The sequence below is a fragment of the Neoarius graeffei genome, chromosome 6 (genome assembly GCF_027579695.1).
Source record: "Neoarius graeffei isolate fNeoGra1 chromosome 6, fNeoGra1.pri, whole genome shotgun sequence".
NCBI lineage: Eukaryota > Metazoa > Chordata > Actinopteri > Siluriformes > Ariidae > Neoarius > Neoarius graeffei.
Window position 1 is genome coordinate 42,597,804 of NC_083574.1, and position 15,730 is coordinate 42,613,533.

At 39.3% G+C, this 15,730-nt stretch overlaps 1 protein-coding gene across 1 annotated transcript in view; it reads left to right on the top strand.

Annotated features, from left to right (window-relative positions):
* The window catches only part of slc23a4 (solute carrier family 23 member 4), a 34,517-nt gene that overhangs the window by 14,537 nt on the left and 4,250 nt on the right, over window positions 1-15,730 (top strand). The window contains exons 2-7 of the mRNA XM_060924349.1: window positions 27-167; window positions 335-492; window positions 13,074-13,233; window positions 13,329-13,510; window positions 14,268-14,388; window positions 14,482-14,638. Of these exons, the coding sequence (XP_060780332.1) occupies window positions 27-167; window positions 335-492; window positions 13,074-13,233; window positions 13,329-13,510; window positions 14,268-14,388; window positions 14,482-14,638 (919 nt within the window). The remainder of the gene's footprint in view (window positions 1-26; window positions 168-334; window positions 493-13,073; window positions 13,234-13,328; window positions 13,511-14,267; window positions 14,389-14,481; window positions 14,639-15,730) is intronic.

The following is a 15,730-nucleotide window of genomic DNA, read 5'->3' on the forward strand; positions in this document are numbered from 1 at the left end:
TCTCTCTGGGGACCCTTGTCCTGTAGGCTAAGAGCATTGTAAATAATTTCTGTGGGTTAGCCAATGACCAGAGCACAGATGTATCAGAAGAGGACAACAAAGATAAGCTAGCTTATTGTGTCACTGATGTACCACCATGGCACCTCTGTATCATTCTGGGAATTCAGGTAAGTTCATACCCTGTCCTCAAACATGAACAGTTTCTTATAAGTTAATTTTCTACATTTTTCCTTCATCCTAAACAGAAATAAATACCTTGGAGTAACCGATTAGATAAAGCATATTAAACTTTAACAGGATTTTTAAAAAAATCCCCATATTCTATGTCTCTCAGCACTTTCTGACTGCGTTTGGTGGAATTGTTGCCATCCCGCTGATCCTGTCTCAGGGTCTGTGTCTGCAGCATGACGGACTCACTCAGAGCCACCTGATCAGCACCATCTTCTTTGTTTCAGGAATATGCACCTTATTGCAGGTCACCTTGGGAGTCAGGTAGCCAACATCTTTAAAAGCACTCTTCACCCATTTTTTTTTTTTTTCTGAGGAACTGATGGGGGTGTCTGGGAAAACCCTGCTGGATGTTGCTGGGGCTCAAAAGTTTAATTTTTCAGCCAATAATATATAATGGATGGACACACACACACACACACACACACACACACACACACACACACACACATATATACAACCCCGATTCCAAAAAAGTTGGGACAAAGTACAAATTGTAAATAAAAATGGAATGCAATGATGTGTAAGTTTCAAAATTCCATATTTTATTCAGAATAGAACATAGATGACATATCAAATGTTTAAACTGAGAAAATGTATCATTTAAAGAGAAAAAATAGGTGATTTTAAATTTCATGACAACAACACATCTCAAAAAAGTTGGGACAAGGCCATGTTTACCACTGTGAGACATCCCCTTTTCTCTTTACAACAGTCTGTAAACGTCTGGGGACTGAGGAGACAAGTTGCTCAAGTTTAGGGATAGGAATGTTAACCCATTCTTGTCTAATGTAGGATTCTAGTTGCTCAACTGTCTTAGGTCTTTTTTGTCGTATCTTCCGTTTTATGATGCGCCAAATGTTTTCTATGGGTGAAAGATCTGGACTGCAGGCTGGCCAGTTCAGTACCCGGACCCTTCTTCTACGCAGCCATGATGCTGTAATTGATGCAGTATGTGGTTTGGCATTGTCATGTTGGAAAATGCAAGGTCTTCTCTGAAAGAGACGTCATCTGGACGGGAGCATATGTTGCTGTAGAACCTGGATATACCTATCAGCATTGATGGTGTCTTTCCAGATGTGTAAGCTGTCCATGCCACACGCACTAATGGGTCATTCCGTGCCAACTCACCTAAGGGTCCCCACGTCACCGTCTCAGATTTTGCTCAAAAAATTCTATAATCAAGAATCATATGTTTGTACCACACATGCAAAATATTAGCTCCCAATTCATTGTAGTTTTGGAACTACAGGCCTTTGAAATTTTGATGTCAAAATACCACGACGAAATGGCTCTTTCCCCAACTTCAGAGACCCATAACTTTTTATTGCAGCTATCTAGACAGTTGTGTTTGCAGATTCTTACTGAATGATACCCACTCTTTTCAAATCTGTTGCCACAAAGCCTCTGAAGTACATACATTTTGCATAATGGGAAGCCAAAAATGACGTTTTGGCCAAAATCACTTAAAATTCATTAAAACTCTAGGGGGCATAGTAGAAATATGAAGCTAGTTAGATTTTTTTCCTCACTACATAGTAATTGTAGGGTTGTTATCTGTTCACAGAAACATATTTTGCCATGAAATTTCAATTCCTGAATTTAAAATTTTTTTTTTAACATCTTACGTCCTTTCCGAGGGGGCTAAAATAGGGCATTTTTGCCATCTTATTTGGTCATGTGGCTAGGGGTTTAGGATCTTCTAATTTTTGTGAAGATGCTCTCATATAAGATGTAACTACTCCCTGATTTTTTTTAACAAACGCCCCTTGCTTCATATTTTAATAATTTGTTTTGTACATGGACAGTTTCATCATTTTTCACTTTTTTCCACATTCAGAACTCTGTAACTCTAAATTGGAAGATTCCTACTAGCAGCTATTTCAGATTTACATACACTGACACACAAATTTTCATATTTTAGTAGTAGTATGCCCAAGAAATTCATATTTTTCTTTCTATTGGGACCTAAAAACAGCTATTTGGCCAAAAATGACAAAAACGCTGGGCAGCTTTTAATAAACAAGGGAATAATGAAGGGGTGTTTTGCACACAAACTAAGGCTTATAAGAACCTAATCTAGGCATACACATTTCCTGAACAACTTTTACTGTATTGTATAGTATTTTTTGCAATTAGAAAATTTTAGGTATAATTGCAATTTTTGTTGAATATCCTTGGAAAATATAGAAAAATAACAACAAAATTCTGGAGTAGTATTTTTAATATACTTCAAGGTTGTGTAAGCACAAAACATTTAGCAATGAGGTTTTATTTACATATTAACACATTCAATGATCCATGATCATGATGTTGAAAAACATCACAAGATTTGTACATAATTTAAAGTCAAATATGGGCATCCGTGATAATGGGTAATTCATTCACAGGCAGTACAGTTTCATGTGATGTGCTAAGACACTCATAAACTGTCATCTAGTAGTACATAAGTTAAAACTTAAGTCTTTCACAAGTTTGAAGTCATCCTCTGTTAGTTGGTATTGGCGTCCCCCACTTTTTATGTTTGGGGCCTCTACCACACAAAGGACATGAAGCAAAGGCACCCAACATTCATCTTTCCTGCTTTGTGGTGGCCATGAGAATGTGTTGCCTCGTCCTTGTCTCATGAAATTGACATACACATCATTTTCTTCTTCATTTCTGGTGACAATATTTCCAATGTACCATTTTCTGTCATAAACACAGGCAATATATTTGCCCGGCTGGTACATATTTGGTGCAGATTGGGACATTTGGCTTGGGGCCTGTAACTGGGACTGTGAAACTGGTGTGGTTTCAGGTCCTATGTCCACTACCGATGATGGTACCACATCAGAAGAAACCCTTCTCATCTCCAGCTGAGTGGGTGCAATTGGGCTAAGGATATCATTGCTAATATATATATATATGGATAGAAAAAGTCACCACATCTTTAATTTATGAGGAAAATAGCCCATTCCCTCCAGAACTTGAAAAATATCAACATTTTTGTCATTTTTGGCCAAATAGCTGTTTTTAGGTCCCAATAGAAAGAAAAATATGAATTTCTTGGGCATACTACTACTAAAATATGAAAATTTGTATGTCAGTGTATGTAAATCTGAAATAGCTGCTAGTAGGAATTTTCCAATGTAGAGTTACAGAGTTCTGAATGTGGAAAAAAGTGAAAAATGATGAAACTGTCCATGTACAAAACAAATTATTAAAATATGAAGCAAGGGGCGTTTGTTAAAAAAAATCAGGGAGTAGTTACATCTTATATGAGAGCATCTTCACAAAAAATTAGAAGATCCTAAACCCCTAGCCACATTACCAAATAAGATGGCAAAAATGCCCTATTTTAGCCCCCTCGGAAAGGACGTAAGATGTTAAAAAAATTTTTAAAAATTCAGGAATATAATTTTCATCGCAAAATATGTTTCTGTGAACAGATAACAACCCTACAATTACTATGTAATGAGGAAAAAAATCTAACTAGTTTCATATTTCTACTAGGCCCCTTAGAGTTTTAATGAATTTTAAGCGATTTTGGCCAAAATGCCATTTTTGGCTTCCTATTATGCAAAAAGTATGTCCTTCAGAGGCTTTCTGGCAACAGATTTGAAAAGAGTGGGTATCATTCAGTAAGAATCTGCACACACAACTTTCTAGATAGCTGCAATAAAAAGCTATGGGTCTCTGAAGTTGGGGAAAGAGCCAATTTCGACGTGGTGTTTTGACATCAATATTTCAAAGGCCTGTAGTTCCAAAACTACAACATAATTGGGGGCTAATATTTTGCATGTGTGGTACAAACATATGATTCTTGATTAGAGAATTTTTTGAGTAAAATCTGAGACGGTGATGTGGGGGAGTTCCTGAAATTTAGGTGAGTTGGCACGGAATGACCCTAATGCAACCCCATACCATCAGAGATGCAGGCTTCTGAACTGAGCGCTGATAACAACTTGGGTCGTCCTTCTCCTCTTTAGTCCGAAGGACATGGCGTCCCTGATTTCCATAAAGAACTTCAAATTTTGATTCATCTGACCACAGAACAGTTTTCCACTTTGCCACAGTCCATTTTAAATGAGCCTTGGCCCAGAGAAGACGTCTGCGCTTCTGGATCATGTTTAGATACGGCTTCTTCTTTGAACCATAGAGTTTTAGCTGGCAACAGCAGATGGCATGGTGAATTGTGTTCACAGATAATGTTCTCTGGAAATATTCCTGAGCCCATTTTGTGATTTCCAATACAGAAGCATACCTGTATGTGATGCAGTGCCGTCTAAGGGCCCGAAGATCACGGGCACCCAGTATGGTTTTCCGCCCTTGACCCTTAAGCACAGAGATTCTTCCAGATTCTCTGAATCTTTTGATGATATTATGCACTGTAGATGATGATATGTTCAAACTCTTTGCAATTTTACATTGTTGAACTCCTTTCTGATATTGCTCCACTATTTGTCGGCGCAGAATTAGGGGGATTGGTGATCTTCTTCCCATCTTTACTTCTGAGAGCCATTGCCACTCCAAGATGCTCTTTTTATACCCAGTCATGTTAATGACCTATTGCCAGTTGACCTAATGAGTTGCAATTTGGTCCTCCAGCTGTTCCTTTTTTGTACCTTTAACTTTTCCAGCCTCTTATTGCCCCTGTCCCAACTTTTTTGAGATGTGTTGCTGTCATGAAATTTCAAATGAGCCAATATTTGGCATGAAATTTCAAAATGTCTCACTTTTGACATGTTGTCTATGTTCTATTGTGAATATCAGTTTTGGAGATTTGTAAATTATTGCATTCCGTTTTTTATTTACAATTTGTACTTTGTCCCAACTTTTTTGGAATCGGGGTTTTGTGTGTGTCTGTATATATATATATATATATATATATATATATATATATATATATATATATATATATATATATGGCCAATGTTTGGCCCTTGAGCAAGAGCTGACCCCTGAGGTGCCGTATCATGGCTGACCCTGCGCTCTGATCCCAATCTCCTAACAAGATGGGATATGCAAACAAAATAATTGCACTCTCCTATGTGACATATGAAGGCTTTCTTCTTTCTGATTCTACAGTAGTTGGTGAAATTCTGCAAAGGGATTTTTTTTATTATAAGCTTGTGTATTAGTGTGAGAATATCTTTTCCTTTTAACTAAGATTTCTTAAAGAAATGCTTGAAAAATCTGGCTTTGCTGTCTTCGGCTTAGTTAGGGTTTGAGAATTGATCTAGGCTATGAGCATGCAACTTGAACTTTGAAATGACAAATTCAAAGTTGAGTCACTGAGGGAGTTTATGAATAGTTTGTGAACAGATGGCAAAGATAAAAGATTTAACAATGATATGTTAATAATCGTTGTTAAATCTTTTATCTTTGCCATCTGTTCACAAACTATTCATAAACTCCCTCAGTGACTCAACTTTGAATTTGTCATTTCAAAGTTCAAGTTGCATGCTCATAGCCTAGATCAATTCTCAAACCCTAACTAGGCCGAAGACAGCAAAGCCAGATTTTTTCAAGCATTTCTTTAAGAAATCTTAGTTAAAAGGAAAAGATATTCTCACACTAATACACAATGATATGTTAATAATCAGGGGCGGCATGGTGTTGTAGTGGTTAGCGCTGTCACCTCACAGCAAGAAGGTCCGGGTTCGAGCCCCGTGGCCAGCGAGGGCCTTTCTGTGTGGAGTTTGCATGTTCTCCCCGTGTCTGCGTGCTCCGGTTTCCCCCACAGTCCAAAGACATGCAGGTTAGGTTAACTGGTGACTCTAAATTGACCGTAGGTGTGAATGTGAGTGTGAATGGTTGTCTGTGTCTATGTGTCAGCCCTGTGATGACCTGGCGACTTGTCCAGGGTGTACCCCGCCTTTCGCCCGTAGTCAGCTGGGATAGGCTCCAGCTTGCCTGCGACCCTGTCAAACAGGATAAAGCGGCTAGAGATAATGAGATAATAATGAGATGTTAATAATCAGCCCTGTGATGACCTGGCGACTTGTCCAGGGTGTACCCCGCTTTTCACCCATAGCCAGTTGGGATGGGCTCCAGCTTGCCTGCGACCCTGTAGAACAGGATAAAGCGGCTAAAGATAATGAGATGAGATGAGATGTTAATAATCGCTGCCATAAAATCTGATTGTGAATTAGAACATGATTCCTGAGCCATTATAAACTAAAATGATCAATCATTTAGCATGGCTCGTTCATGGTAATGACCTGCCCAAGAACTTGGTTCTTGGTAATGTAGCTCATATTCTTTCAAATATTGTTTTGTTAGCTATCAGTGACATCCTTTTGCAACTTAATTTCACCAGTGCTAGAACTGCATTCTTCAGTTTCAGTTAAAATTATTTGATGCACTTTCCTAAAGACCTTTGGCACTATTACACATAATAAAAACAGCAACTCTTAGCACATTCATACTATTGCTTTGTATGTTACAACCAATGAACACCTTGTAAAATAATCTATAATTTTGGCCTCCAAGTTCATTAAGCTAGAATGTCTTTGTCTTAAGACTTTGTCTTATCTTCTGTTTTGAATTGCAGGTTGATGCTTGATTTAAAAATCAGTCTTCCTTGTACATTCTACAGATTTGTTTTTGTAAAATTAGGGTCAACAGTAAGTCCAAGCAGTAAAAGTATGGTCAGCTCAGAAACTGAAGACTTTAATAGGATTACATAGGAATCGAGAATTTATGTCTGGGTTCAGCACACTTTAAATCCACATTCCACAGGCTTATTCATGTTGGATTTTATCCATATCAGAGGAACGGGGATCTGAGTGCTGAACATGGAACAGAATTTTCTATGGGATGCCACAGTCATGAATAGCATGGCAAAATAAATGCTTCTTTGTTTCTAGAACTACTCTGAGAAGCACAGGCTTTTGGGAATCTCCACCAGACCACCACCTGGTGGTCTGTCAAGTTATGTGAACTGGGAAGATCAGTACAAGAGTCCAGTGTACTTTTTTGTGCCAGGCATTTTTCTGTTGGGGAGTCAGCAAAGCATGAGCTGAGATTAGATTTCAATATTCTAGGTTATAAAAATGATCCAGTTCATATGGGATCATTTATGTATTAGTGCAGAAGATTTATATCAGCTCACAAACCTTTTAAGTTGTACAGTATCTGCGGCACAATGTGCATCTGATTTGTGCCTGCAGGCCCTGAACATCTTATAGCATGGAACTGAAATGAACTTCATTCATTTTTATGTCATGAATCTATACAAAATATCACATATTATTCTATCCACATTCACTGGATATGAGCAATCGCACGCTCTGATTGGCTACTCTACTGCTAGGATATCAGCTGTGAGTAGAGAAAAACAAAATGGCTGAGTGTGTTGCTAAACCAACTGAGGATGAAATAAAAACTAACACTACTCGAAAAAAAACAACAACCCAAAAATACAAAAAAGCAACAAAATATGGAATGAAAGTATTGGATAGTAAGAACGTATCTTTTTTATTTTTCAAGAATTATTACTATAGCATTTTCCACAAATTGCTTCTGTTATTTCGCCAGTTTGTTTGCATTCTTCATCTTGAAGCATTACAATTTGTTTTTTTTGGTTTTTTTTGTAGACTGATTCAAAAGCTTAAAGAAGTTTGAAAATTACAGAACTGAAATGTCCAAGGAAGAATTAAATAAATGTCTAAAGCTATCCTATACCTCAGCACGACAGCACTTTCTACAAAAAACAACATTAAAGTCAATTTGTGCAGCCATCGATAGGTTTTAAGTCCGCTTAAGTGGAAATGATTTTGTCGGACATTTTGTATAAAGTTTTTATTTATCAAATTTGCAAAAAATAAAAATGCTCTGTTTCTCAAAATCCAGTGAATGTAGATTGAATAACACAGTTATTCCACTCAGTCAATCTCATCGTATAGCCAACTTGGTGCTCTGCGCCTCATCGGCTATCAGCTCATGTATGACTTGATTTTGTGGAATAATTGTTAAATATTGATGTGAGTTTATTATTTATTTTAATTGCACACAAGACAACTGTGTGACTTCTGATAGTTGTTCTAAAACTAAATTTGGGGTTTCACACAAATGAAGGTGAATACTTATGTAAAGTTGTTTAAAAAGTTTTTTTTTATTTTAAATACTTTTGCAAACTATATTAATTTTTACCATCCAATTAAATACATATATATTATTTACCAGCTTAAGGTCGGTCCGTATCGTGAAATACCGTGACCAAGGTCTTGAAAGTACTGAGCGAGGCCCTCTGGGCCAAGGTCAGCATTCAAGGCTGAGGTCACGGTATTTCACCATACGGACCGACCTTAAGCTGGTAAATAATATATTTATTTTTTTCTTTACCAAATTCTAACAGAAAACAAGAGCGCCCGAAAGGGAAAACTGAGCCAAGGCGAACTGTCATTTTGAATCCTTATTCACGGCTGTAATGCAAATTGCTTTCTCCTCGGTATACAAGTGCACTTCCATGGCAGGAAAAAAACTACATTTTGCCGCCTATGTAGTCCCCTATTTATACAAAATTGAGTCATTCAGGATTCAGCCATGTTTTTGCTCGGCGTTAGCAAGTTACAGGTTTTTAGCTTTCTCCTGAAATGTTTTATTTTATTTCGTCTTCCTCAGGGTAGTAAAAGTCGCTTTCACTGTGAAGACTGTCGTTATCGCTATCCATGCTGTAAAATTAATGCTATTTTGAATCCTCATTCACGGCTGTAACGCAAATGGCTTCCTCCTCAGTATACAAGTGCACTTCCATGGCAGGAAAAAAAACTACATTTTGCCCACCTATGTAGTCCCCTATTTATAACCCCAATTCCAAAAAAGTTGGGACACTGTGTAAAACATAAATAAAAACAGAATGTGAAGGCTTACAAATCATGGAAACCCTATATTTAATTGAAAATAGTACAAAGGCAACATATCAAATGTTGAAATTGAGAAATTGTATTGTTTTTTTAAAAATATATGCTCATTTTGAATTTGATCTCAGCAACACGTTTCAGAAAAGTTGGGACGGGGCAACAAAAGATTGAAAAAGTTGTGTAATGCTATAAAAATTTTTTGGTTAATTGGCAACAGGTCAGTAACATGATTGGGTATTAAATAAATAAATAAATAAATAAATAAATAAAGCATCCCAGCCCCAGTCTCTCAAAAACAAAGATGGGGAGGGATTCACCGCTCTGTGAAAAACTGTGGGCAAACAGTTCAACAATTTAAGAATAACATTCCTCAATGTAAAATTGCAAAGAATTTGAGTATCACATCATCTATGGTACATAATATCATTAAAAGATTCAGAGAATCTGGAGAAATCTCTGTATGCAAGAGACAAGGCTGAAAACTGACACTGGATGCCTGTGATCTTCAGACCCTCAGGAGACACTGCATTAAAAGCAGACACGTGTCTGTGGTGGAAATCACTGTATGGGCTCAGGAACACTTCAGAAAACCATTGTCTGTGAAAACAGTTCATTACTGCATCCACAAACGCAAGTTAAAACCAGATATAAGCAATATCCAGAAACACCACCACCTTCTCTAGGCCTGAGCTCTTTTACGATGGACTGAGGCAAAGTGGAAAATTGTCCTGAGTTCTAATGAATCAAAACATATTTATGTATATATGTGTGTGTATATATACAGAGTCTACCTGTAATGCGCAATTTTTCCGAGCCTCTCAATAAGGCAATTTTTCTATACTTTTTCACGGTAGATAATGCAAATAGCCCTCTGTATTTAATCTTTTGTTTGTCTAATTTTTATTTCAGTTTTATTTGTTATCTGTATGACATTTTCTTGCTACTGTAACACGTGAATTTCCCCGATGTGGGATGAATAAAGTGAATCTAATCTAATCTAATCTAAAAGTAGAAATTCTTTTTAGAAATCATGAAGACCACGTCCTCCAGGCTAAAGAGGAGAGGGACTATCCGGCTTGTTATCAGTGCACAGTTCAAAAGCCAGCATCTGTGATGGTATGAGGGTGCATTAGTGCACATGACATGGATAGCTTGTACATCTGGGAAGGCATCATTAATGCTGAATGATATATACATGTTTCAGAGCAATATGCTGCCATCCAGACAAAATCTTTTTCAGGGAAGGCCTTCCTTCTTTCAGCAAGACAATGCCAAACCGCTTTCTGCACATATTAAAACTGCATGACTCCGTAGTAAAAGAGACCGGGTGCTAAACTGGCCTGCCTGCAGTCCAGTCCTGTCTCCCATTTAAAACATTTGGTGCATTATGAAGTGCAAAATACGACAAAGGAGACCCCAAACTGTTGAGCAACTGAAACTGTATATCAGGCAAGAATGGGACAACATTTCTCTTTCAAAACTACAGCAGTTGGTCTCCTCAGTTCCCAAATGTTTACAGGGTGTAAAAGTAGAGGTGATGCATCATAGTGGGAAACATGCCCCTGTCCTAGCTTTTCTGAAACGTGTTGCTGACATCAAATTCAAAATGAGCATATATTTTTCAAAAAAAACAATAAAATTTCTCAGTTTCAACATTTGATATGTTGTCTTAGTATTATTTTTAATGAAATATGGGATTTCCATGATTTACAAATTATCACATTGTGTTTTTATTTACAGTTTAGACAATATCCCAACTTTTTTGGAATTGGGGTTGTATACAAATAGGAGTCATTCAGGATTCAGCCATGTTTTTGCTTGGTGTTAGCAAATTACAGGTTTTTAGCTTTCTCCTGAAATGTTTTCTTTTATTTCTTCTTCCTCGGGGTTGTAAAACTCGCTTTCGCTGTGAAGACTGTCATTATCGCTATCCATGATGTAAAATTAATGCTATTTTCCTGAGAAATGCTGGCAAAATTGGCGGCACGGTGGTGTAGTGGTTAGCGCTGTCACCTCACAGCAAGAAGGTCCGGGTTCGAGCCCCGTGGCCGGCGAGGGCCTTTCTGTGCGGCGTTTGCATGTTCTCCCCATGTCCGTGTGGGTTTCCTCCGGGTGCTCTGGTTTCCCCCACAGTCCAAAGACATGCAGGTTAGGTTAACTGGTGACTCTAAATTGACCGTAGGTGTGAATGTGAGTGTGAATGGTTGTCTGTGTCTATGTGTCAGCCCTGTAATGACCTGGCGACTTGTCCAGGGTGTACCCCGCCTCTCACCTGTAGTCAGGTGGGATAGGCTCCAGCTTGCCTGCGACCCTGTAGAACAGGATAAAGCGGCTAGAGATAATGAGATGAGATGCTGGCAAAATTTGTAAGATTTTTGATAATCTTATAAATAAATCTTGGGCGGCACGGTGATGTAGTGGTTAGCGCTGTCGCCTCGCAGCAAGAAGGTCTGGGTTTGAGCCCCGTGGCCGGCGAGGGCCTTTCTGTGCAGAGTTTGCATGTTCTCCCCATGTCTGCATGGGTTTCCTCCGGGTGCTCCGGTTTCCCCCACAGTCCAAAGACATGCAGGTTAGGTTAACTGGTGACTCTAAATTGACCGTAGGTGTGAATGTGAGTGTGAATGGTTCTGTGTCGGCCCTGTGATAACCTGGCGACTTGTCCAGGGTGTACCCTGCCTTTCACCTGTAGTCAGCTGGGATAGGCTCCAGCTTGCCTGCGACCCTGTAGAACACGATAAAGCGGCTAGAGATAATGAGATGAGATGAGATAAATAAATCTTATAAAAAAAGATAAATGTTGACAAAAAAATGCTACTATGTTTGTTGTTGTTGTGAATGAGCAAGTCGCCAGAGGTCCATAACTGGGGCCCATAACTGGGGTCCACATCAGAGGATATGGACCCGCTCGCCAGCCAATCAGAGTGCAGGATTTGGACCACGAAAAAAATAAATATATGTTATTTACCAGCTGGGAGTTCCGTATTGTGAAATACCGTGACCGAGGTCTTGAAAGTACTGACTGAGGCCCTCTGGGCTGAGTTCAGTATCCAAGGCCAAGGTCATGGTATTTCACCATACGGACCGACCTTAAGCTGGTAAATAAGATATTTATTTTTTTCTTTACCAAATTCTAACAGAAAACGAGAGTGCCCGAAAGGGAAAACCGAGCCGAGCCGGCATTTTGAATCCTCATTCACGGCTATAATGCAAATTGCTTCCTCCTCAGTATACAAGTGCACTTCCATGGCAGGAAAAAAAACCTACATTTTGCCGCCTATGTAATCCCCTATTTATACAAATAGGAGTCATTCAGGATTCAGCCATGTTTTTGCTTGGTGTTAGCAAGTTAGGTTTTTAGCTTTCTCCTGAAATATTTTATTTTATTTCTTCTTCCTCAGGGTAGTAAAACTCGCTTTCGCTGTGAAGACTGTCGTTATCGCCATCCATGCTGTAAAATTAATGCTATTCTCCTGAGAAATGTGAAAATAAATGTTGACAAAAAATGCTACTATGTTTGTTGTTGTTGTGAACGAGCGAGTCGCCAGAGGTCCGTAACCGGGGTCTGTAACTGGGGTCCGTACCGTAGGATACGGACCAGCTCGCCAGCCAATCAGAGCGCAGGATTTGGACCGCAAAAAAAAAAAAAGAGTTATTTTGTGAAGATTCATGATGTATAATACACTTAAGTCCATTTCAGTAGCATGTAACAAATACAAAATGTGGTGGGGGTAAATACTTACGCAGGCACTGTATCTGGTTCGATAATGATTTGAAGTTTTGATTATGGTAGGAGACTGAAAGCACTTCTTTTTTGTCAAAAATGTTATTATTAAATATTTTAATAACACCATGTGTAATGGTCCTACAATCTCAATATTAAAGTACTATACATGTTTGGGGCCTCATGAGCAATAATAATGCACATGAGCTTAAATGTGAAGGAAGTTTGTGTGTGTGTGTGGTTTTTTTTTCGGAACTCTTCTGTCTCAATGATAGGTTGCCTATTATTCAAGGTGGGACATTTGGTCTTCTTGCACCCACAATGTCCTTGTTGTCCATGCCACAATGGGTCTGTCCTGCCTGGACAGAGAATGCCACCCTGGTCAACATATCCTCCCCTGAGTTCATCCAGGTCTGGCAAAGTCGCATACAGGTGGTGAGTGTTAAAGTTGAACTGGAGCAATTAGTTAAAACTGATTTTTTTTGGTAAAGGAATAGGAACAACTGGCATTTATTTTGTTGTCTTAAAAGATCCAGGGTTCCATCATGGTGGGCTCCCTGTTCCAGATGCTGGTTGGATTCTCTGGTCTTATTGGTCTGTTCATGCAGTTCATTGGTCCTCTGACAGTTGCACCCACCATCTCTCTTATTGGCCTCTCTTTATTTGACTCTGCTGGCATGAATGCAGGAAACCACTGGGGAATCTCAGCCATGTGGGTGCAAATAAATATTTAACTTCAATGACCATGGCATGAGTACAATGTTAAATTTTTTTGTATACTGTACTGAGTAGCAAGATCATTAGTGTAATATACTCTATACATGGCCAGAGGTTTGTACCAGTTTGGACACCTGACTATGACACCCATATGTGATTTGGCCACTGGACTCAAACCCAGGACCTTCTTGCTGTGAGGCGACAGTGCTAACCACTACACCACTATGTTGTCCCCAGCTTTTAGTTCCAGTGAAGGAAATTTTAATGCTACAGCATACAAAGACATCCTACGGGTGACATGGTGGTGTAGTGGTTAGCACTGTTGCTTCACAGCAAGAAGGTTCTGGGTTTGAGTCCAGTGGCCAACGGGGGCCTTTCTGTGTGGAGTTTGTATATTGTCTGCGTGGTTTCCTCTGGGTGCTCTGGTTTCCCCCACAGTCCAAAGACATGCAGTTAGGCTAACTGGCTACTCTAAATTGTCCATTGATCAAACTTGGAGAGGAATGGACTCTGCCAAGTTTAAATGCCCTAGACACACCAATGATGGACTGTTAAAATGTCATCAGTGGTGCCCTTGCTGTTGATGGGATGAAGAAGAAGAACTTTGTGGCAACAGTTTGGGGAAGAACCACATAATGAGTGCGTCAGGTGTCTGCAAACCTTTGGTTATATAGTGTTTTTACCTGCAATAGATAGATGTGATGTAAAAAGTGAAATAACACAGAGACATAACATTAATCTTCCTTCCACAGGACAACTTGTTTAATTGTGCTGTTTTCCCAGTATCTCCGCCACATTGCCATCCCTCTCCCTGCATACAGCAAAGCCAAAAAGTTTCACATCTCCAAGATAAACATCTTTCAGGTTCTTCCTGTAAGTCCATAAATGCTTTCAGCCAGAACATCATGGTGTGTTTTAAATTAAAGTTTGAACATAAAGCACTGTCTTTTTGGACTTGTTCCATAGATCCTCCTGGGAATCACTGTTTCATGGTTCATCTGTTACATTCTGACTATATATAATGTCCTCCCATCTGATCCAAAGCAGTATGGGTATCTTGCTCGCACAGACATTAAAGGAGACATAATAGGGAATACGCCTTGGTTCAGGATTCCATATCCAGGTACTCAACCAGTCTATCGAAAAGCCTGAAAGCTCCTGGTAATGTGATTTCTTACTATCAAAAAACTTTGACAGACAGTGATATGAAAGGTCTGTCATTACATCAGCATTTATCATTAAATGTATCTCTAACTACAAGTTAATTATATTATTACAAAAAAACTTCACTTTTCTGCCTGTGTGCATGTTAAATAATGATTTACTATGGGATATCCCTAGAGCATTATGCTTGTGCTAATGCTAGAAACTGCTAGTGCTAGAAGAGAGCACACAAATGACAGAGATCTTTTGGTGTATAATAAGGTTGCACATTTGTGTTCATTCTGTTACTTCCACCGTTTCAGCTTGTTTAAAATGCTACACTGATCAACAGAACAGGCTATCACATAGCAGCAAATGATATACAGTCAAACTCAAAGTCCTTCCCATGCCAGGATCTGGTTTTCCCAGGCAGTCTCCCATCCCAGTACTAACCAGGCCCTTAAGGCGTATTGGGTGGCACCGATCTTCGCTTCTATAGCCCTTGGTGTCTTGCCTATGCAGCTAGGGTTACAGTAGGGGGCGGGTCCTCTGGTAACCGTGAGAGCTTGACTCCCCACTCGCATCTGTATTGCAGCGTGCCTTGCCAGACAGCAGGTACCATTTTTATGATGGTCTTTGGTATGACCCGACCACGAGTAGAACTTGCAATCTTCCGATTGAGAGGCAGACATGCTAACCATTAGACTAGCTTGCGGTAGTGATATACAACAGTAATCATTTATCATGAGTTTTGTTGGAGAAGCTTGGCAAGATCAGAATCATTTTTGGGTTTCTATTCCTGAGTGGGACCATGAGCTGGTCTCTCGATCGGGACATCGCAAATTCTACTTGCAGTCAGGTCATACCAAAGACCATTATCAAAATGGTACCTACTGCCATCTGGTGAGGCATGCCACAGTACGGATGCGGGTAGGGAGTCAAACTCTCATGGTTACCAAAGGACTGACCCCCAACTGTAACTCCAGGTACTGTATGTAATAGGTGAGAGGCAGAGGGCTATGGAAATGGAGAATGGCACTGTCAAATGCGCCAAGTGCCTGGTTAGTACTGG